This window comes from Phodopus roborovskii, unplaced genomic scaffold (assembly GCF_943737965.1).
Source record: "Phodopus roborovskii unplaced genomic scaffold, PHOROB, whole genome shotgun sequence".
Taxonomy (NCBI): Eukaryota; Metazoa; Chordata; class Mammalia; order Rodentia; family Cricetidae; genus Phodopus; species Phodopus roborovskii.
In genome coordinates this window covers 7,956,297-7,980,715 of record NW_026125059.1, presented here as the reverse complement: position 1 = coordinate 7,980,715, position 24,419 = coordinate 7,956,297, and the positions used below count along the sequence as shown (strand labels likewise).

The 24,419-nt window shown below is 44.2% G+C and overlaps 1 protein-coding gene across 1 annotated transcript in view; it reads left to right on the top strand.

The window, feature by feature from the left end:
• Positions 1-9,659: 9,659 nt before the first annotated feature.
• The window catches only part of Dok5 (docking protein 5), a 140,580-nt gene continuing 125,820 nt past the window's right edge, over positions 9,660-24,419 (top strand). The window contains exon 1 of the mRNA XM_051185597.1: positions 9,660-9,995. Coding sequence (XP_051041554.1) covers positions 9,930-9,995 — 66 coding nt within the window. The 5' untranslated portion in view covers positions 9,660-9,929. The remainder of the gene's footprint in view (positions 9,996-24,419) is intronic.

The following is a 24,419-nucleotide window of genomic DNA, read 5'->3' as shown; positions in this document are numbered from 1 at the left end:
GTTCAGGAGTTGTGCACTCGCTGCTCTTCCAGAGGACTTGGGTCTGATTCCCAGCACCCACACGGAGGAGCACAACCATCTATAACTCCAGTTCCAGGGGATCTGACGCCCTCGCCTGGCCTTTCTTGTACTGCATGCACACAGTACAGGCAAAATACACATACACATAAAATTAATTTAGAAACATCTTTAAGGGCAGACAGAACAGAATATCTACATGCAGCTAAGCTTCCATGTTGAGAGAGGGAAGAAAGGAGGAGAGGAGAGGGAGGAAAAACAGACAGAGAGACAGCAAGACAGAGAAGGGGGGATAAACAGAGAAAATACAAAAGGCTAAGCTGAGGAAAGGAAGAGCAGAAATCAATGAAACAGGGGAAAAGCAATTTATAATAACTCAAAGTGTAGATAACTTCCATTAGTAGGAAGAATAATGAGCACATGATGGTATATCCATGCACAGGAATACTACTACACAATTAAAAAGGAGCTATTATTACACTCAATGATATGGACCAGCATCAGAATGTTCACATATGTTGAAGGGGTCTAGACAAGATGAGATGTCTCCATACAATCCTATCTTTGTAAACATATAGAAAATGTTCCGGTAATTTACAGAGACACATGGCTAACCCTAACCCTAAACTAAACCCTAACCCTAACCCTAACCAACTCAATCCCTAATCCTAGAGACTGCAGTGTTGAGGGAGACAGAGGCCAGGATTCAAAGAGAGGGGGATGGAGATGGCTGTGCTCATTATGTCTTTATGCAATGATTTACCACTCCTACAATCAGGTCAAAATTAACAAAATTTTATACTTTATGTGTGAACAGACTGGCTATGTCAATCATAAAGCTACTTTTTAAAAAATAAAAGCTACTTTTAAAATATCTGATTGCTACTTGATACAAAGTGTCAAATCCGCTGTGGTTTCTTCTCCTATGTGTGAAACAGGGTTGTGAATTACAGCAATCCTTAGTGTCTTGAAATTATACGACACAGCAATCAATACCTTTGACCCGAGACTCTGGTGACTGAGATGTAACAGGGATAAAGTTCAGAAGACAGAAATTGCTTTTAGATGTGTCAAGACCAGAATGTTCTGGTGCCCAGCCTGGCAGCAGGAGGATCACAAGTTAAAGACCAGCATGAGCTCTGAAACAAGCTTAAGATAATATAGATAACTTAGAATCTTTCTCAAAGTAAAAAACACAAAACAGGCCCTTGCCCAGAGTGTGTGAGTCCCTGAGTTGATCCCCAGGCCTTCAAAAGCAAGGTGAAGTCATTCTGCTAGAGACTGGTAGGAAACCCAGGGGCCTCCTAGCAGATCTGATAGCCTCTGATCTGCCATCTATACCACATGCCATTAACCTTTGCAGTAGATACCCAACCAGAGAGTGCATCACAGAAAGCCTACATTCCTCACTGGTTTGGGAAGAGATGACCACATGATAAAAAATGGACTGACGTGTGTGTAGCTAGTTATAGCCTCAAATTCACGAAGCGGTACCTGAAATTGCCAATGGGTCTGTCTCATTATATTGTAAATGTGGCTGTTTATTTTCCCATCTCTAAAATTGATTAACGTGGGGATGAAATTTTGAAAAGAAAACCGTGGCAGACAGAATTTCATGGTATTTTTGAAGTGACTTTGAAATGCTTATTCTTAATTGCTAGCCCTGCTCAGAAGCAGGCTAGGCATCATTGGACACCACTTTTAGTCCTTGTGTGTGAGGTCCCTGCGCTGGGAAATGTGGATCCCACCCACCACAGGGCACCTAGCTAGCCTGAGGATCCAGTAATAGTGGTGGCAGAGTGCCTTGAGTGGGACACTCAGCTGTCCCTTCATACTGCTTCCAGCATGTTGGTCTGTCTCCATGTCAGAGAAGCAAATGGCCTGTCCATAGTCATTCAGTGAGGGGAACAGCCAGGCAATGTCTGTGCAAGACTGACTTCTGATCTTGCAGCAATCTCTGCTTGCATGGCAAGGTGTGAGGGGTGTCAGCATTGCCGTGAGCCTTGGTTACCTACTTGCTTCTCCAGCTCGCTCTTCTGTGCTGGCCCAGATTTTCTCAAGGCAGCTTTGCCATGATCTACAGAAAGGAGGGCTCTCCTCACCAAAACAAAATAAAACAAAACACGGCCCAGAAACTATCTGGGAGCACTGTGGTCACAAGCCTGTTTTTCTTTATGCTCCCATCAACTAGAGGCATGCTTGCTTCCATGCCCTTAGGTATGAAACTTACGACTTGACAACCACCCATGCAGAAAGGAAATCATTTTGTGATTGTAAATGGCCTTTGGAACGCACTGGTAAAGAAAACGCAGGAGAAAATGAAAAGCTCCAGTGTGCTTGGCAACAAATAATAACCACCGCTAATATTTTAGCATAGACATTCCCTGTCTGTTGCTCTGTATAAAAAGCAAGACAGATAGTCCGTGGCATGTTGGTTGATATATACAAAAGCCCCTTACCAGCTCTGGCTTCATTATGGAGCCCCTCCTTCTACTCCCAACGTCCCGCCCTGACCTTACTTCTGGCTTCACTGCCTCCCTGAGTGGCAGGCTGCACGGCCACCCTGTCTACTGTTGCTTGGACAACAGTGTTTCCTCTTTCCATCTCAGCCCCCTAACTTCACCATTTTCCACCTCCCAAAGCAATCCACTCTGCTCCCATGCAGCCTCACGGAACTTTTCTCTGTGAATAATTGTACATTTATTAATCTGGTCTATAGCATCCCTGGCTTCTGTTGATGACCACCTCTGCCAGGGCTGACAGTCTTGAGTTCTCTATCCACTCTCTGTAGTGAGATAGTCCTTCTGTGGCACTGACCACGCCCATTGGGGGGTGGAGCCATGGGCGGAGTGACCAGTGGAAGGAACTCGGAGGGAGAGCCGGGAAAAGCTCTCTTGCTGACTTGACTCGGACAGGAGAGAGGATGGGGCAGAATTTCCTGGTGTTCATCTGTCTAGGTTGTAAGTTATTTCTCCCTGAATAAACATCTATTCGGCCTATTTGTTTATCCTGATCCTTATTTAACCGTGATAACTCTCCACACTTCCCATTCTTGGTTCAAATAACACATGCCTTGTGAGGGCTGATGTGTCCATTTCAGCCACGGTAATGAAGGTTTCTACTGCATGGCCACAATTACTTTCTCTTGGCTTTGCTTTGGCAAAAGACTACAATGTCTGGAGGTGGGGAATTTCTAGAGAAAATTCTACAACAAAGATCTGGGCCATCTGTGAAAGATTTACAGAAAGAAGAGGCTAAACACATTCTGTCTTCAGGTCGGACCACCCCCCCACCCCACCAGCCCACTTATGCCATGGCAATTGAAGGAGCTGAAGAAGGAAAAGAAGCAAGCATCAGGGCAGTGCACATGTTCATGACTAAATCTTTGTGCCGTGGGGTGTGTCCAGAGCAGGCACTGCTAGGGGCAAGGCATTTGGGTGTCACAGACTTTGTGTTTTCAGCAGCTGGTGATATGTGTGATGGGTTGTAGCAATGGATCTGGACACAAAATCTCCTTGGCATTTAGTCCTCTTTTCTAACTAGAAATGCTTTGGAGGGATTGGCAAGGTGGCTCAGAGAGTAAGGGACTTGCTGACCAATCCTGGAAACCTGAGTTTAATTCTTGAGACCCATGTGAAACTGAAGAGAGAGAAACAAAACTTATATTCACAAAGTATATATTATGGTTTGCTGTGTCTGGTGGGTTAGGTTAGGGTTCTGACTTCATTGTCTATGGACTATAAGGACACAAGAACATCATAGTCGAAGGGCACTCCCAAGTGTCTCACCTCAGGCAACACAGAAAGAGAGAGAGGGAGAGAGAGAGGATAGGAAGGCTTCAGGACATGATATCAGCCATCATCAGTGAACCCACTTTCTCTAAACAGGCCCTGCATCAAAAGTTTCTAGCACTTTCCAATAATGACAATAACAATGCATTGCAAAGCCATCATTGATTGGCCAGAGCTCCCGTGATCCAGTTGCCTCCCAGTGATTGGCCAACTGTCTGAGGACTTCAGCTTCAGCACCTTTTGGGAATTATCTTAATAGCTTGCCACTATGTCTCCATCAGTGCCGGTACAAGATGTGCTGGATCTGTAGGTTATGTCTAAAACACCATGTCACTCTGTCCTTTACAACCCTCCCCCAACACTGAGGCCTGCTGTCACTTGCCACTGAAGGAGATGCCATTGATGGGAGATGTTATTCTGTAAATATGTTTCTCGTATTGGCCAATAGGAAAGTAAGATAGGCAGGACTAGGAGACAAGGAAGATTTAGGGGTAGGTAGTAAGAGATTCAACATGTAGGACTGAGAGAGCATTACTTTGAGCCCTCTCTCTGGTAAGCCAAGAACATGTAGAAATACTTAGATTAATAGAAATGGGTTAATATTTAAGACAGAGCTAGCCAATAAGAAACAGCTTTATATCTAATACAGTGTCTCTGTGTGTTATTTGGGGCTGACACAGCTATGGGACCAGGCTGGTGGAAAACTACTTGTTAACACACCAGGGCTCTGTGACTAGAACAGTGTTTCTCAACCTTCCTAATGCTGTGACCCTTTACGAGAGTTCTTTGTGTTATGGTGACTCCAAACCATAAAATTATTTTCATTATTACTTTATAACTGTAATTTTGCTACTGCTATGAATTGTAATGTAAGTATCTGATGTGCAAGATGATCTTAGGAGACCCCTGTGAAAGGGTCATTTGACCCCCTCCTCCCGGGTTTGAGAACCACTGGACTGGAAGTTTCAAAATTCCTAACTTGATTCAGTAACCCCAGATGGTTCAAGAAAATTCCAAATAGGTCTCATGCACTTTCCAAAAATGAGAATGTAGTAGATAGCAAAAGGAGAAAACGAGGGTGGAGACAGGAATCCGGTTGCTACCAGCCACCTCGTGTCCTGTCTCATTCATTCGAGCACAATTGGTTAGAATTATAGAACCCATTCCCAAGATCTAACAGTAGGGGGTGCAAGTGAGGCTCAAGGGTGCAATATTTAATGAGGCTCTCAGTGCCAGAGCTGTGTGAGTAAGCAGCTGCCATGGGCAAGGCCCTGAAAAGGCATACTTCTTTAAATCACATAGGTCTCTACTACTAGGTGTGGCCTGGTACTGCCCTAGTAACAAAGTGTTTATTAAAAAGGAAGGAGCAGGTGTTCCAAGGGGAATCCAGACAGTAATTCTCTTCTCTGACCCCCACAAGCACACCTTGCTGGTAAGATACAAAACTACTATCCAAGAAAACAGAAAGTCTAACAGCAACATTGCAGAACTAGACACTAACACGGGGTCAATTGATTCACTGCTTCAGAGCAGATACAATGTAGCAAAAACATGTAAGTAACTCTTGTCCTGCCTTTATTATTAGTATGTGTCCATGCTAGGTATACTCAGTTGATGATTTATTTGTTTATTTTAATTTTTATGTATGTGTGTGAGTCTGTGTGAGTTTATGTGTACCACATGCATGCAGGAACCGGCAGAGGTCAGAAGAGGGAGTCAGATGCCCTGAAACTGGAGCCATAGGCAGTTGTGAGCTGCCTGCCTTTGTGGTTGGGAACTGAACCCCAGTCCTCTGTAAGAGCAGTAAGTGCTCTTAACCTCTGAGCCGTCTCTCTAGCCCTCCACCTCAGTTTTGTTGGACAGTGTCCCTCACTGATTTTGGGGTTCCTCTGTTTGGCCACAGGTCTGCTAGTGTCTGCCTAGCCTGACAGCACAGACACCCACACTCGCTGCTTTTATGGGACCTGGTGACCTGAGCTCAGGCTGTCACGTTTGCAGAGCAGTTATTTACTCACTGTGGCATCTCCCTAGCCTCTACCCTTATTGTTGAGCTTCTTTGCAGAAATCCGGAGACTTCTGGACTCTTCCAGAACAAATGATAGACTCCCTTAAGTTCTACACTTCCATCAAATGCCACTGAGCACTGAGGCTGAGGCTGTGTGGCACTTGTCCAGTACTTTTACCAAAAATAACTGGAGCTCCCACCCCACCCCCTGCTGTGCTCAGTGGAGTGTCCCAGAAGCCCACACAGCCTTTGCTGTGAGGCAAGTGAGACAGCTCTAATGAAAGCCACTTGGCTGTCACCAGGGAGGAGTCTGCTCTACACCAGGTCACTGCTCCACCACCCTTCACTAAATAAAGACCAATGCCTCTGAAGTGACACCCAATCAGTTGGAAGGTGACAGGGACTGCTTTTCAGGTACTCTCTGCCCCAATCCTGCCTTCCTGTGGCCAGCAACTATGTGATCATGGTAGCTCACAACTATCCCTAACTCCAGTTCCGGTGGCCTCTGACACCTTCTTCTGACCTCTGTGGGCACCAGACACACACTTAGGACACATACATACAGGCAGGCAAAACACTCATGCAAACAGATTTAAAAAAAAAAAATTAAAGTCTTTAAAAATGAAACAAAACACGTGTGTGTGTGTGTGTGTGTGTGTGTGTGTGTGTGTGTGTGTGTTGCATCCCATAGGATGAATCATTCACGAGTGTCTTCCACCTGCATGTGTGGGCACTTGCTGATAAACCGAAGTTGTCAATCAATACCCAGGCAATCAGTTAGAGGCTATGTAGGGACCACTTGGAAGCCTTCATGAACTTTGAGGGGCATAGAAGCCTCCTTTCTGAAGCTGACTTTGAAGCTAAGATAGGAAAGATGAGATTCTTCTGTGGGATGCATCAGAGAAACATAGTTCAATCACAGAGGTTTTAGCTAAGACAGTGTGCTTTCCAAGAGCTGAAATGGGAGGTGAGGATGTAGATTAGTAAGTGGAATGCTCACTGCCTCATATGCACGAAGCCCTGGGCTCCATTCCCAACGCTTTTCCAAACCGGGAGTGATGAAGCACACCTGTAATCCCAGCCCTCAGAAGGTAGAGGGGGGAGCATCAGAAGTTCATGTTTATCCTTGTCTATAAGAGCAAGAGGGAAGGTAGCCTGAGGCACGTGAGAGAGCCTACCACAAGACAGAGGCAAGCAATAAATAAAATGAGTAATCATTTCAAAACTGAAAACCAGAAAAGAGTTTGACAAGTTTAAAGAGCTGTAGTCAAAGGGATGCTTCCTAAATGCAAGCCAATTAACTCTGACCAGCCAGCTGAAGCCACATGCCATGTCTGGAGGAAACACCAGTCATCTAAGGTAGAGGATGCAGAACTAGGGAGATGGCTCCGTAGGTTTAGTACAAGCTCGAGGAACTGGGTTCAATCCCCTGGACCCATGTAAGAAAAGATGTGGTGGCACAAGCTTGAAATAAGGCTGCACAGAGGGGTTGGCAGCGCCCCAGGGCTCACTGGCCCATAAAGACTGTCTCAAAGACAAGCAAACAGCATGTACAGCTCGTGGTCTCTGGCCTCCATGTGCATTCACATAAGTACACACACACACACACACACACACACACACACACACTCACGAAGGCTTGTGTACAAAAGAGCAGGGGACAAACACATACCATTTGAAAAGAGAAGGGAATGCAAGGCAGGGAACACATTTGTATATTATAAACTGAGAGTATATTATAAACTTAAGAGTGATGAAACTGAGTCAATAGCAGGAATTAAAACAGTATTTTTGGTGTATGGTAGACTAATCTACAGAGAAAGGAATCCCCTGTGATGTTGCATTTGGCAGTGTCTAGCTGTTCGAGATGAGCACTGAGCAGGCCCGTCAGCATTTCTGGACTCTGGGTTTCTATGGGTCTCTCTTTTCCTGTCGACACTGGGCATTGCCTAATTTATAGAAGAGTTAGGGGCTGCCCTCTGATTGACACAGCCCAGTCTGTGTGTGTGTGTGTGTGTGTGTGTATGTGTGATATCAGTTTGGTTTTTTTAAACCAACCAACTGAACAAAATCATATGCTCCATTCAATCTTAAAAACAAAGACAAAACAAAACAAAAAAAAAACCCACATCTGTTTCTTCTAATCTAGTCTGGCAGTTTCTAGTCTGATTAGATCTTCTTGTCTTCCATACCTGTATTCCTCATCTATGTTATTATGAGCCACTCACTTCAAGCCTCTTATGTATTGGTTCATTCTCTGTTCCTGTGACACGGTAATTGGTCTACAAGTGAAGCGTTGGACAGATGTCATTCATGAGCACCCCTTTCGCAGTTCCCATGGGCAGCAGTGGTTAGTAATGCCGGTCTTTATCAGCCCTTCATATGACTCCACCAGTTTCTCCTCCTTGGGTGAAGGACTGACTCTTACAGCATCACTTTCTTCATAGAATGGAAACATGGAGACAGAGCAGATGGTTTACAATATAGCAAAGAGTTCTCCCATCAGGATACCTGCTTTCTGGCTGTAACAATTTAGTCTCAATTCTATGACACATACTTGGGGGATTTCTCTCCATTGACTGACTAATACCCATCAAACCAGGATGACTAAAATGAGATTTCCTACAGAGAAAGGAAGTCAGTCCTATGTCATCTTAGAGATGAGAGGATTTGGATGTCATCAGGCCTACTGACCTGTGAAATAGATGACTCTCTGTGACTCTCACTGAAGATCACTTGGCTCATTAGCTCAGACTGGGGTCACCTCTGATGACCAAGAATGGTCTAGCTTTTGAGTAAAGGAAGAGAAAGACCTCCCTCAGAGATCAAGGAGCATCTACATCGGCCCTACATCAGTCCTTTGTAACGATCATCCCTTTGTCCCTGCAGTCCTGGACCCTGTGGTGGCCCACTGTGGGATGATGGGCAAATCCCAAGGGTCTAGCCCTTGTTAGCTTTTGGTTCCACCAAATGTAGGTGCTAAAACTATAATTACTCTTCCCTTGGCAAAGCCAGGCAGGATGATGTTTGGAGAGTGTCAGCAGTGATCAACTTAACTTTGCAAGTTTGTTTGAGGAAGGTCATGGAATCAGGAGCAGGGGGATTCAAATCCTTTCCATCCCTGTCCATCTTAGTGTTTCAGGAATATTTACAGGCCTCCACAATGTTTACCAGGGCCAGCTATATTGTTGGGCCATGGAGGTTTATGTGGAAGCTTGGTAATTACACAAAGGGCCACACCTTAATGGGTTCATGGAAGCTGAACCAAGTCAATATATATAAAGGACAGAGCAGCGCCTGGTACAAGCTAGCCACCTTAATAAACTTGTAAGATTCATTCATCATCTACATAGGGCAGGGATTTGAAGACAGAACAGTGATGAGGGCAAGAGTCAGCTTCTAGGAAACTTACAGTCCTAATAGGGAGACAGACTCAAGGCTGCAGCTTGACAGCAGGGGGTCTCAAGAAAAGCTGCACTTAAGCTGCGATATAGCTCTCTCTAGGTCACAGGTAAAACACACAGCCCAGTCTCCCTGGACACAGACAGACCCTTAATTAGCTCTTCTGGGGAAAAGATGGGGCTGAAGGGACAGGTTGGGGCACACACAGCTGGTAAAAGAGTCTGTTCTCTAAAAGACAAGCAGGAACTGGGAGCTTCGCCCTTGCTGTCTGCGCTCCGAGAGGAGGTAGGAACAGGGCAGCTGGGGGCCAGGTGGGCCAGAGGCCGGGGGAGGGGACCTGGGCGCTCCTCCTTCTGAGCCATCTCTGCCTCCTCCTTCCTCTGTCTTCCTCCTCCGTTCTGGTCCTCCTCCTCCTTCTCCTCCTTGGAGCGGCTCCTCCTCTTGGCAGGCTGCCGCCCAGTCAGCTGACGCCGCGATCCAGTCTCGCCTCCCCGCCACTGTCCCCCAAAGTGGCTGCTGGGCGCCGGCGGCCGCCCACTTTCAGGCTTTGGGGAGACAGGGAAAATGATGTACACCTTCTGACGTCCGGGCTCACTGCATCGTCTTGTCAACTTTCACTCCCCACTCTGTCCTGACCCTCCCCAAATTCCTCCTCGAAGCCACTCAGGGTGCTGTGCAAGCTCTGGGGGCAGCCGGGTTGCTGTCTGTCTGGGATGGCTTCCAATTTTAATGACATAGTGAAGCAGGGGTACGTGAGGATCCGGAGCAGACGCCTAGGGGTACGTATTCATTCTTTCCATGCTCCTTGTTCGCGACTTCAGGGTCTGTGTCTGCAGCCAGCATCCCGGCGCTGGGGACTTGCCTTGCGCGGTGGCTCTCACAGCCAACATCCCAGGCTACTGCCACTGGGGCGCTAGCGCCAGTGTCTGGGTATGTCATGGAGCTATCTTTATCTCTCGGAAGGCTTGACTTTCTAAAGGTGGCCACCGGAGCCAGTTGACTTGAAATAAATATTTTCCGGTAGCCATGGGTGCTGTATCTGAACAGCCCAGCAAGGTGCCGAGCCTGCCGGATGTCCCCCGCTGAGTCCCACTCCCGCCAACTTAACTTTTCCAGGGGGGTGGATGGAGGCCAGAACAGAGGGCAGATGCCCAGAGGGGAATCAAGGTCAGGGAAAGGACTATCTGGTCCCAAGGACTCTGCTCTGGACTCTGCTCTGCGGCTCAGGTGTTAGCAGAGGTGGAGAGAGCTGGCCTTGGACAGGGCCATTTCCTTGGTAGAAACCAAGATCTGAATTTCCTTACTCTTGAGCCTGGGCAATGGGTTTCTGTGTTTTAGACTCCACCTTCCGAGTCCCACTGAATGATCATTTCTTGTCGAGCATGGTACAGGTGTAGAGATGCTGGAATAGGAGCAGAAAGGAAAGAAGGAGGGATGGAGGGAGGGAGAAAGGGAGGGAGGGAGTATCGCAGTGACTTCCTTTTAAGACTCTTTTCTCTTGTTGGGGGTGCTTTAAGAGAAAACCACCCTGCCTTTCTTTGAGTTTTAAGTGATGGTACCCTCTTCAAGGAGGGGAGGATACTGGAATATATAATCGTGTGTGTGTGTGTGTGTGTGTGTGTGTATGCTATAGGTCAACTCATTTCTTCTTGCCATGTGTGAAATACTGTGGCTGTTTTTGTGGGTTTTCATTTGCCAGAGGCTGGGGGTGAGGCAGGGATGGGAAATAAGTTTACTAGTAGTAGTGAAAGCTGTTGTTAGTGAGTGTCAGTGGCTCAGCTAGGGTGAGTGGTTCATTGAGTACCTTTCTCCACAAATATGTGACATCTGCTATCATTCATTTATTTGGTCTCTGGACTTCAAAAAAAAAATGTGCCTTTAATTTGATTGAGAGTAAAAGAAATTTCTCAGTGGTAAATCTTGGAGTGCCCTGGATTGAGACCCCTCCCCCTTGCTGGTTACTTTGTTTGAACAGTAAAGTTCAAGTCTGTGACTGTTATAAACACAGCATTAAGGAGAATGGTAACAGAACTAACAGACCTTACTGGGTTTGCTACAGTATCATTGGTTCTCCCTGGGGTCCTCAAGTGAGAGACTTCTGTGTGAAGAGGAAGACATCCCAAGAGCATCACACTGTTTATTATCTGGTGGTTGACCAAGTAACACGGCTTTTTAAAGAGTGTTAGAAACTAAACTTACATTTCCTCCGTCATGTCAATGGAAGGGATTGGGACTAGACATTCATTCCATGCTAGAGAGCATGCCAACAGGGAGAGGACATGCATTATTAATGCAGAGGATATGAATTATTCATGAGGATCAGAGTTGATGCCAAATCCTGACAAGGGTGATTTAGAGGAAAAACTGGTTAACATCACTTTCATGTCTTTTTTCTATATTACTATAATTGACACAATATAGTCTTGTGTGCATGCCAGCAAATTTTGGGTGGATAGTAGAGGCAAAAGGAGAGGGAATGGAGTCTAGTTTGCATTTGTTTTATAGTATTTTTGGTAGTTCAGTTTCTCAAGATGTAGTCATTTTGTGTACCTTTACTCAAATATATGCAAGAATATTCACTGCAGTATGCTTATCGCTCAGGCATAGAAAAGTCAGACAAAGATTGTGAAACAGGCCTTATTTGTCAATTTTGTTCTACCAGTAGACCAGCCTGCTGAGACCATCTTGTGCTATAATTTATAAAGAAGGCAAATTACATTGTTGTCAGAGATGAATGCCAACTAAAGTTTTGGTAGAATGACTCATGCAAAAGTGGGGACTTCTTGTGGGAAGTGACAACCAGAACCCGGTGATGGTGTCTGTAGTCAGGCATGTTGTTAGTATTAAGCCAGGCCATACGGAGCCTGGATCAGTACTTGATGTATGTATGCTGGGTAGTTTGAGTCCCAGAGAGCCAGTCAGCAGGCAGGGAGGGTATGTTGACACACCCAGTCACCATGCAGTGAAGGATGACCTTTCAACCGGCAACTAATATGGCAATGGCTTTATTAATGGAATCCAGACAAGCGTCTTTGGAGGAGAGCCATGTCTGGGAGTGTTTATAATTAAACTGCATTTATAAGTAAACTGCATTTCATGGCAAGCAGCTGTTGTGTCAAGGAATGTCCCCAGGTTTGGGTAAAGATAAGACAATGAGATAGGAATCAATCCTGCTTGTTTGACTCACTAGGTCTATGACCTCTGACCTTCTTTGGCTTCAAGTTTTCAGTCTATACAGTGTGTGCCACTGAAAGGTATTCTTGGGAACATCAAGTAAGATCATATCTGAGCACATGCAGAGAAAGTACACAGTATAGATTCTTATTACAGTATTATCTTTAAAGTAATCAAAGATGAGTTAAGGCTGGCAAATGCATCTAAGGAGTATCCGTTTCCTTGCCTTTCTATCTGAACGTGGCCAAAAGCATATTTTATCATTATTAGTATTTAAATTTACTTTAATGAATACATCAAAACATGAAAATGTCCATATTTCTGGTACCGTGTTGTGCTTTGATGCCTATGTAAATATCTTTATCCTCATTCAGTGAAAAAAAATCATGGCAGAATTTATTTAGCTATAGACCTTTCTTTCCTTTAGAAGATGTTCTTATAAAAGATATACATATAAACAATATTTACTATAGCTTATACTATAAATAAGACAGGAGGCTATAACTAGGCAATCTGTCAATGGACAAGAAGCAAGCTAGGAGCACCTCTATGATGGGGTTGCCAATGGGGCACCTTCAGTTAAAGTCTTAAACTTTGTCCTAAGCAACCAAAGTAGGTGTTAACCTACTCTTTGCCTTGAACACCAGAAAGCCAAATGAAATTCAGTTCATTTAATTGACAGGTCTGTGTGTCTTCACGTCTGCAATCCCTTGAGCTATCTGCACTGGCTCTTCCAGGCCTCAGGCTGTGCCCTGGGTACAATATTTGTTCAGGAATGTGGATGTTTCTATTTGGGGAGCTGATGGGGAGGAGGGGAATAGCTATCTATAATTACCTAATTCTCAAAAGACACTGGAGATTTCTTAGATGAGTGGAATAGGCAGGGTCTGCGTCATTAACCTGCTAAGTGTGTTATTTGGATGGATTACATTCAGATCTTCATTTGGTTTGTTTCTTTGCAATGGAGAGAATTTTCTATCCATAATTATCCTAGCTGATCCACAGTGCAATTCTCGGGGCTTAAATTTAGACCTACTTTCTTTATCTCTACATAGTTCCTCAATGACTTAGTGTTTAAATGACCTTTCTTTTCTTGTATCTGACAACTTATCAGTAGGGACCACTTGAGCTCTGCTCTGGACAGTTCTCTGTCCACATCTCCAACTGAGAGACTAGGAGGTCTTAAGCTTAATGCTTGATTGATTTACACATACTTGTTTCTCATAATATTATCTTCATCTTAGCCATCAGGCAACACTTTAGTTGCTCTGACAAAACCAACTGTAATCCAGAAACCAAGGGAATCAAACACCATATCTCCCTTTTTCTTGTCTTGCTCACTGCAGTCAAACCATTAAGAGACCTTGTGAGCTCAGTCTTTGAGTTGTACCTGGAGTCTGTCTCCTATCATTTAGTCATCTATAGGCACCACTCTGGTTAAGCCCCATTCTTTCTTCTTTGTGGTATTGGAGTAACTGCCTAGTGTGCCGCCCCCCCCCCCAGCCCACATCTTCATTCAGTTCTTCCTCAACACCGCCCGTGGCCCATGCAACTGAGTCCTCTACTTACCAGCCTGTGTTTGTTCCTGCTCCTGTATCTCCTCTGGCTGCTTCTCTGGTATTCCCTAGTTCCCTCTTCTGTACTCAGCTCCTATCTTCTCACTGAGACCTTTCCAAACATTCTTGTTTGTTTTTGTCCTCCCTGCTTCTATATCCATAGACATATTTCTTCCAAGTCTTGCTACCCAGCACATTTCAATCTGTATACTTACCTATTGCTTGTATCCCCTTCCCTACCCCGTGGGAACATGGGAATGCCCATGGAATTTCTCTCCCCTCTCACAACAGCTGTGCCCAGAGTAGACACCTGATGAAGACTTTTAGAGTGGATGGAAGAAGGTTCCTACCACTGTTGCCTCTGATATAAGGGTGCATTAAAAATTCCGGCATTATGACTAGAACTTGATGTGAGTTTTAAAATATTTACCAGCCTGATTATTCTGTAAGAACAGAGACACTCTCCATATCCACCTAATGCATGATCATCATAAAGAGCTCAACACAATGCTCATCGTAGAGAAAACCCAATTAATATTTATTACTGCTCTGTTCTCGGTCCTACAATTACTGCTTGGAGAGATGGCGGCACTTAGCTCATTATTATTTTCCTAGCCTTTACCATACTAACTCTTAGCTTCAAAGCAATTGCTTTTTAGGTGGAAGAGCACACTTAATGTCCAAGAGATAGTTTATGTACAAGCACAAATATCCCTGGCCACTGATGCTAGGGACAGAAAGAATGTTTGTCTTTTTATGATTGTCCATGTTATTTCATAAACACCCATAATGCCCTCAAAGGAAATGCATATCTCCCGGAAATGCCAGTTTGAATGAACCTGCTGGGCCAGGAGCTTTTACTCCTAATTTGGGTGTCTTGAAAGGCAAACAGGGAGTGGACAGATTTTAGGAAAAACTATTTCCTCACCCCTTCATTGCCTTGTTTCACTTGACTCACTATCCCAGAGAGATTTCATATTTCATTTAATTCATTTAAGATTTTTAGACTTTGATTCATTTGTTACAGTGCCCATCTCATATATATATATATATATATATATATATATATATATATATATTATGCTTTCTTGACACTGTAACCAAATCAGGGACAGAAGCAGCTCAGGGGATGAAGAATTTATTTCGGCTCCTGGCTCAGAGGCAACAGTCCACTGTGGCAAGGGTGGCATGGTTGCCTGGGTATTGCAGCCTGTAGTAGCAGGAACTCAAAAGAGGCAGCTTCAGGAAGCAAGTCACTCAGTCAAAAAGTGGAGTTGGGCTATAGCCCTCAGAGGACACTCTGAATGGCCTAATGCCAGTTGCTAGCATAGTCTCAAATGTTTCACAACCTCCCTAAACAGTGCTCCAAACTGGGGCACATGTTCTTACAGAGGAGCCTGTGGAGGATGTTTCACATTTAAACTATAACACTTGAAAAATAAGGATCACCACATGAAAATCATATCAACAAACCAGGGTCACCTTATGACTTTCTGATATGTATTGAGACACCCTCCCATGCAAATACAACATCCAACAAGAGCTGGGTGTCTGGGTGGGTCTTTGGGTGTAGTTTGCTAGTTGTAAAATTAACGTTCAGGTAGACCCTCTGTGTGCAGTGTGGTGAAAATCTACCAGTGTTCTGGCTCCATCTAACTCCATCTAACTCAGCCTCACTGACACGATTTCCACATCAAGAATAGCTTTGCAGCTGACATCTCAGTCCTCATGGAAGATATGATTAATTGTGCATGTACTCAGCTTTTAATTATCATCACCCAAATTGATTTAGCAACGAATGGCCAATTTAATGGCTTTGTATGGAGACATAAAACAAGTTACTGATACAATGATATCCAGACATCTGCCAGCATGTTTTTAAAATTATATCCATTAGGTGATCAGCAATATCTACCTTTTTGCCGGTTTTGGTGAGGAATACTTTACCTTTGGTGCTTTGAGGATTTGTTTGCCATGTGATGCATTTGTGGTCATTATTATCTGTCAAATGTCCACTGAAGATTCACCAGTGTTAAGGCTCCCTGTAAACCACCTCAAAATGGACAGCTCAGTCATTGTCCTCTACAAACCGACAGTCTGACTTCAAAGCTCGTGCCATTAACCGGTCATTTATACATTCAGTGTTCAAAGGTCAACGGTTGTGAATGATTAGGCCAGCTATGGGCAGGAATGATAGCCGAAGCCCCCTTTCCCAAAGATAACCAGAGATAACCATTTCCCACACGTGTGGAATGCAGGAGGCTGTGCTTGAGTTTCTCTTACTCTAGAATTTTGGCTCCAGTTGGGTGGAGACCAAACCCTTGGAGAGCCTGAGCTAGGAAAAGATGCAGTTGCCATTCTCCTCCGCCCCCATTCCTGTGCGATTCAAAATGAAGTTGTGAATTTTGAAATGCCATGAGATGTGTGTGAACGCGGGAATTAAAATAGCACATTTCTATCATGCAGCTGGGTGGTGTTTGGGTACGGATTTGGAAGCTGGTTTGGGGAGTGTTGTGGGCCCTCCTACTTTACTAGAGTTCTCAGCCTCTGGGTGGGCATGTGCCGTGCTCTGGCATGGGGTTCTTCGCCAGCCTCAGGGGATAAGATTTGGCAGACATCTTTGTGGCGATGATGTGTCACACCTGTGATTTTCCTGCCCTAGGCTGAGCCAGACCCTCTCCAAAAGAATCATGATCTCATTTGTTTTCAGTGGAAACTTTTATTTTTAGGTAACTGCAGGCACACACGAAGTTGTAAAGGAGCATGGGAAATGACACATTTGGTAAAGGGGCTTGCTTGCAAAAGTGAGGACCTGAGTTCAAATCCCCAGAACATACACGAAGAATCGGGACACGTTGCCCCAAGTCTGCAACCCCAGTGTGGTGAGGTGGGAGGTGGGAGCAGGAGGAGTCTTGGAAGCTCACAATGTGATGACGCTCCGGGCCAATGGCAGAGTCCTTCATAGCTGCCTCTCACCGCCCCAAGGCCCCAAACTCTTGAAACCACCAACTTGCTATCCAGTTATACATAATTCTGTCACTTCCGGAGTGAAACTTCATGGGATCTTTGGGGAGGGACCTGGTTTTACTCACAGGCATTGTCTGGGGAATCATCTAGTTTCTCTGGATGCTGCTAGATGCTAAGTGGCATTCCATGGTGTCGATGGGGCCAATGTCCTTTGGACCTTTCACTAGTTGGAGGACATCTTGCCCTGTCCAGATTGGGCTTTCAAAGAGAGGGCTGATGAGACATTTGTATGCAGTACTTTGTGTGAATGCAAGTTTTCGTAACCGTGTTGAGCTACTCAGGAATACGTTGTCAGGTTGGGTGGTGGTTGTAGATTTAGTTGTTTGAAACTTCATTAGGCAGGGTTGTTTAGAGCAGAACAAAATAGAATGTGTGTGTGTGTGTGTGTGTGTGTGTGTGTGTGTGTGTGTGTGTGTAATAGGAGTCATTAAATTGCCTAACTTCTTAGGGACTACTATTCCAACAATGAAATGCCTTGTGCCGAGGACAGAGAAAACGTAGCAGCTTGCTCACTTTACAATCCCAGACCTAGCTTGAAGGTCTGGAGGTCCCTGGAGAATCCTAGTATTCAACTCAGGGTGGAAGGCCAGAGAAGTTGGCAGCAGGAGACAGTAGCAGTAGCTGAAATGCCATGTGTTGAGGAAGATCAATGCAGGCATCTAGGCGAGTGGCCTTTTCCTTGAATCTCTAGTTAGAAGGTGCTGGCTCCCTTGAGCCAGTTAGACCTCTCTGGAAATTGCCCCCCTCCCCCATGCACACACACAGGTGTGTCTCCTAGGTGATTCTAACTTGAGTTGACAAGCATCAAGAACTCTTTTTATTATTATTATTATTATTATTATTATTATTATTATTATTATTATTTTATTTTTACATCCAGCCAGTAGTATGTGAATGACCCATTTCTCTGCATCCCCTCCAGGAGCTGATGGTGCCTTTGACTTACTCTGGCCGTCCATGCGGTGTGTAGAGGCACTGCCTATGACTTCCATGTTCATTTCTCTGTCTTGTCTTTGTTCTTCTTTGTCATTTGTATACACATGTGAGGAAAATGCATGGGTTGTCTTTTTACCATTAGGTTTTGAGAGTTCTTCATATAGTCTAGTTACAAATATCTTTTCAGATATGTGGTTTGTGGATAGATTCACACACATTCTCACAGTCTATAATGTTTCATTACCATAACCTAAAATTCCTTTCCAAAAATAATTGTGTGTGTGTGTGTGTGTGTGTGTGTGTGTGTGTGTGTGTGAGTGTGAGTGAGAGAGAGGGAGACAGAAAGAGAGAGAGTTCCTATGGAGGTCAGAGGACAACTTGAAGGGGTCAGTTCTCCCCTCCCATCCTGTAGGTCCCAGGAGAGATCTCAGGTCATGATAGAAAATGCCTTCACACAATTAGCCATCTGGCCAGCCCATTGCATGATCTTTCCTAGGACAAGTTTTACAGTTCAATGAAACACAGGGCAAGGTTTCCTTTTTTTTTCTTTCTTTTTGTGCATGGATGTCCAGTTGCTCTAGGACCATCTGCTGAAATTGCTGACTTCTCCATGGGTGCTTCCTTGGGTCCTTCCCTGAGTCATCTAGTCTACCCATTTGCTCTATGGTCCTGCAAACATGCCGTGGGAGTGGGATGTCTATGCATGTCTGAAAGGCAAGCGCACAGCATGGAATAGCTCTTCCAACAAAAAAAATAGTTATTTATACTTTATCCTTCACTTTACATTTTAAAATAATAGCATTTTCATTATTTTAATGGGAACAGTGCATTTAAAAAATATATCTTCATAACTGAATGCTACTTTTTTTCCTCAGATTTTTACTTTGAGTCTCAATTCGGCCACTCACTGACTCTGAAACAAGTCAACTAATTTCTCTTCTTCTAACCCTCTTCAGATAAAAGAAAAAGCATAGTAATAGACTTCTCAACAAAGAACTGTCTCTCAGCCGGGCATTGGTGGCACACGCCTTTAGTCCCAGCACTTGGGAGGCAGAGGCAGGAAGATCTCTACGAGTTCGAGGCGATCCTGGTGCACAGAGTGAGTTCCAGGACATGCTCCAAAGCAATACAGAGAAACCCTGTCTCAAAAAACTAAAAAAAAAAAAAAAAAAAAAAAAAAGAACAGTCTCTCATCTTACTCCAGGGCCCAGGGCCCAGCTCATAGTAGGCGATTAGTGAATACTCATTGTCTGTTACTTATCTACTAATTTATTTATTCTCTTGTTTATATTATGTGCATGGGTGTTTTGCCTGTATGGCTGTCGGTGTACCATGTGTGCAAAATAGCACAGAAATCTTGAGATCTTTCTCCAAAACAGCTATGACTCATGTCCAACCCCAGATGAAGACTGATAATTCTTAGTTTATCATTTATTTTAGATTCATAAAGTTACCTTATATTACAAAAAAGGGAGACATTGATTCTGAGAAAGAAAAAAGAAAAAGTACAAAAATAACAAGGAAAGGGGGGGTGAACTTTATTCTTTTTACAGAAAGAATGGACGACTTTCACATGGCCATGTTATATTTAAGTGGCTGATACTTTACATCACATGTACATGGTAAAGAAATGAGTGATGCACCATCAAAAACAAACAAACAACAACAACAAAAACCCTCATCTCCCAGGACAGTCGTACTCTGTAAGGAGTACGGTTTTCCGCCTGCTGCCTAGTTTTGTTCTGCTGCTGCGCCAGCTCCAATTAATACACTGAGACTCTATATTTGATACAATGTTGTTGGCCCAGTTACTTGTTTCTTATTGGCTAGCTCTGCCTTAATTATTAACCCATTTCTGTTGATCTATGTATTTCTCTTACCAGGGAGCCGGCCTGCATACTGCTTTCTCCCGACTCTCCATCTTGGCTCTTCCTTACTATTTCCTCTTCCTCCTTGTCTCCTAGTCCCTCCTATCTTCCTTTCCTATTGGCCAACAGTGCTTTATTTATTAACCAGTATGAAAAACATATACAAAATGACATCTCCCATCAGTACTCAGCAGATTCTTACAAACTGCACAGAGATTTTTGTTCATAGACAAGCATAAAAGTTTGTTCCTACTATTTGTTCTACACATAGACTATGTTCCTATCACTGTTAAATATTATTTCCCCTTCTACTTATATTGGGACACTTTTCAAAAACTTACGGGTGTCAATATTCATTCTTTTGGCGTGCTACCATTTTTTATTTCTTGTATGTGGGGGGTGGCATACATGTGATACGGCACACCTGTGTCAGTCAGAGGACAAATTTGTGCTGTTCGCTCTTTCTTTCCACATCACATGGGCTCTGGGATTTGAACTCAGTTCTTTAAATTTGTGCTATAAGCACTCTTACTCACTGAGCCATTTTGTCAGCCCCCTCTACCACCACTTCTTTAATTGGTCCACTAATAGCAGACATCTTCAGCTACCTTCTATCTTTCCTCTTTAAACCGCAAAGGGTGACACATTTGAGCATGCTGAGGTGAACGGTTAACAGGAAGCTGCTCTTGTAAAGTCAAACCCATTTACAAATTGTGTGAATAGAGCTGAAGTTTCTCCAGACCATGCTGGGAGTCTCCACCCAAGAGTGAAGTAATGCTGTGGCTCGGGGCGTGCTTCTTCCCCCCAACATACATGTTGCGCATGCGCACGTCCTTAATCGTACTTCCCTCACTCTCGAGGTCTGTTCTGATCCTGCCAAACTGACACTTTAAATTAACTAAGTCGTCTTCCGTCTTTACCTAAAACTCCCAATTCTTTCCCCTTGCACATGTAATGAAGACACTTCGTGGTCAGACCCCATGACCTCACTCACCATCCCCAGCTCCAATGGGGAAGATACTCTTAGTGTTCCTGCAGACAGCAAACTCTCTTCTTCCTTTCCCTTCGACTAGAAACCTCTTCACCCCTCCTTCTTTTGTTTCTCTAACTTCTCATCCTGATCATCCCAGCAGGTAGGCCACGGTTTGTCATGGTATCTCTGATACCATCCCCCAATTAAGTGGGGGTGACCACTCACCACTTGTAGATATTTAAATCATTCAGGTTAAGTTTTTTCTTTTCTTTTTTCTTTCTTCCTCCTTTTCTTTCTTTCTTTCTTTCTTTCTTTCTTTCTTTTTTTTTTTTTTTTTTTGAGGCTTGTGATTACTTAGCTGTGAAGATTGCTTGTTGTTGCAGAGAATCTGGGTTCGGTTCCTAGCACCCACATTGAGTGGCTTACAACCCCCTGTACCCCCAATTCCTGATGATCCAACACCTTCTGTCCTCTGCAGGCACCTGAATGCATGTAGAACACACAAAACTCATATATATGTGCACTGTGCACGTGTGCGCGCGCGTGCACACACACACACACACACTCATACACACATAATCACTCACCCAATTACTCGATCCATCAATCACCATTTTTAAAGTATTTTTTTAAAAAAAATCCTGTGGTACATTAACAATTTGAAGTTATAAATAGCAACAAATACTCATTACCATACCAACAACATGTGTATAAAATATTTCCATCACTACAGAGCGCTCTGTTGGACAATGCCGCCCTGAATCGTGTCTGTATAACATTGATGGATGGCCTAAATGATATGTTTTGATGATTTTAGCTTCAGTCGGCTGTGAGCTCCACAGGGGTTCAGCGGGGTTTGCTCTAACTTCTTTATTCCCATGTAGCACTTGGTTTTGAAATATGTCCCTTGGTGTCCAACAGGCCTTTACTGAAGGACCAACCGCTGCCTAATTTTACCCATGTTCTCCTTAATATTCCAATCGGAAAAGACTAGTTCTTTTTACCAGTACTTCTTGGAAACATTTACGCTTCTCACGAGGCTGGCATCGCACAGCCTAACTGTGCAAGGGCGGACAGTGACTAGCCCTGACCTACAGGGCATGTATGACAGTGTGCCTCCATTCATGACAACTCTGGTCAGGACCAACTCCGTGAATGTGCAAATTTATGGGTGCACTGCAGGGTCTTGGGAGACCTCAGCAGACAGTACTTGACAGCTGATGGTGCACCTGACTCCTCCCCAGTCTCTTACTGTGAGAGTGCTCCCCAGTCGGCAGGCCTCTCTGCATGTCAGTGTGCTTTCCAAGATCAATCCACCACAGGCCTGTGAGTTACTGAGATGGTGCAGGTCCAGGTCCGGCCCCAGCTTCTACAGAGGCGTGGGGAGCACTGCCGAGCTCCAGGGCTGAGCTGCAGGCCTGTGCTCCCCCCTGTGTTTACAACTGAAGTGCTTCTGTCACTCTGGAGTCCCCTTGGCTTTTCTGTGCTTCTGATCTCTGTCAAAAGAATGCAGAGGAGAATGGGACAGAGGATGGGTACAGTTTTTTTGTAGGGGACAGTGGAGAGAGAGTGACCGGTGGCCGGGTGGCCTGTTGTGACAACTTGCATGTTGAGGAGGATTCTTACTCTTTCTAATGTTTCCAGATAGCTTTCCTTGAGGGGCATTTTCCTGTCCAGATGATTGGCAGGACCATTTGATTGACTTCTATGGGGGTGGGGTGGAGTGATGGTATCTCCTTGTTCTGACTAGAAAGCCTCCAGCAAGATTGTAATTTCAGAAGATTTAGATGTTTATCTGTTAATGGCTTTCCAAGCGGTTTCGGAGCCTCCCATCTTCACTGTGTCCCAGTCTTTTGACTGACCATGGTCTTGCAGTTAGGTTTTGTCTTCACATGTTACTGGCCATAAAAAGAATCCATCCCCAGTTGCCTCCAAAGCCGCTATTAGTTAACCAGCTAGCTAACAGTTGTTATTTTCATAAGATAGAAATGAAAAGGCTTATTTTATTTACTGTTTTATCTTTCTTAAAATGATTAATAACATTTGTGTGTGTGTGTGTGTGTGCAGCACATGCACACAAGACGTGCGTGCAGGTGCATGCACATGTGTGTCATGGTATGCCTGTAATACCAGGCAAAGTCTCCGTCTGAGAGATGGTTCTTTCTTTCCACTGTGTGGATTCCAGGGATTAAACTTCAGACAGCAGGTTCACAAGCAAGCACCTTCACCCATGGACTCATCTGACTGTATTGTTGAGAGCTGGAGAGCAAGAAGATGGTGTTGTCTGTGGATTTAATTCCATTTCCTCCTGGCAGGGTGTCTGACCATCCAGTATCCCAGTCACTGAGTTGATTTTTCTCTTCCTAACTGTGGGTGCATTGGTGACTGACTTTCAGGGAGGAACTTTCATACATCCGTGCAGGTGGATTTAGAAAGGTGTGCTGAACAGAATATGCTTTGATATAGATTAAAGCCTTAGATGGCAGTATCCTAGGCTACTGGGCTATCTTTTAGGGAGATTGGCTGTGCTGTGCATATCTTAAAGGAGGTCTTTCAGCATATGGGAATACATTCCCGAAGTTAAATTCGTTTTATCAAGAGAGTCACACACAGGATCAAGTGTGTGAGAGAGAGAAATTGGATATCCTGTTGGCTTTTAATATTGAAGCTTAATTTTCAGAGATTTTTAGATGAAGTTTAATAATGTAAAATGAAAAGAAGTATTTTCGGTCTATTGCTCTAATATTAACCCAACAAATGGGTCAGCTTCCTGCGTGTTAAGGTCATAGTTTCAGAGGATCTGTAATTTTGATTTTAGATAAGTGTCAGGCAGTCAGGCATATGAATTAAAAACTAATGGTTCTCGTTTTATCTGTTTCAAGGTTCAAGCTGAGAAATATGCTGGCATATGATTGGAATACTGACAGATAATGTGGGAGTAGGAAGAAACCCTTATTTTAAGGATTTCTTACTACTCTTTCACACACACACACACACACACACACACACACACACCATGACTCTACTGGGTCTCAGAATGGTATGGTAAAAGGATTCAAGTTTTGAAGTCAAGGAAAAATACAAATCACTGGCAGAAATGGACACAGTTAATAGAGATTTGATGTGGATTGTTCCAGGAGCTGGGGCTGAGACTTCCTGATTTCTATAAAGCTCCACAGAGGTTCTCAGGAATATTATTGTCATCAGTGTGTGTGTGTGTGTGTGTGTGTGTGTGTGTGTGTGTGTTGTGATTGTGTATTCATGAACGTATGTGTGCGGGAGGCATGCTAGCTCAGTGTGGAACATGTATGAAAGCCAGACATTAATATTATATGTCTTTCTCTATAGTTCTTCCTTACGTTTTTAGAGACACAGTCTCTCACAAAATGTGGAGTTAACCATTTGGGCCAGTGAGCCCCAGGGATCTACTTGAATTTACCTCCCAAACTCTGTGGCCAGAGGCACATGCTCAAGGACTCCTGAGTGTACACACTACGTGCTTTACCCGTAGAGTCATCTTGGCCCTAGGCCCCATGTTTGTAAGTCATTCAGTCTGTCACCCTGGCCTAAGGACATAGACCTCTGTGACATGGCAGACAGCTCTTTGATTTTGATTGTGTACATGTTTCTTGACTCCTCTTAAACTATTGAGGTGTTCTGCAAAGACTC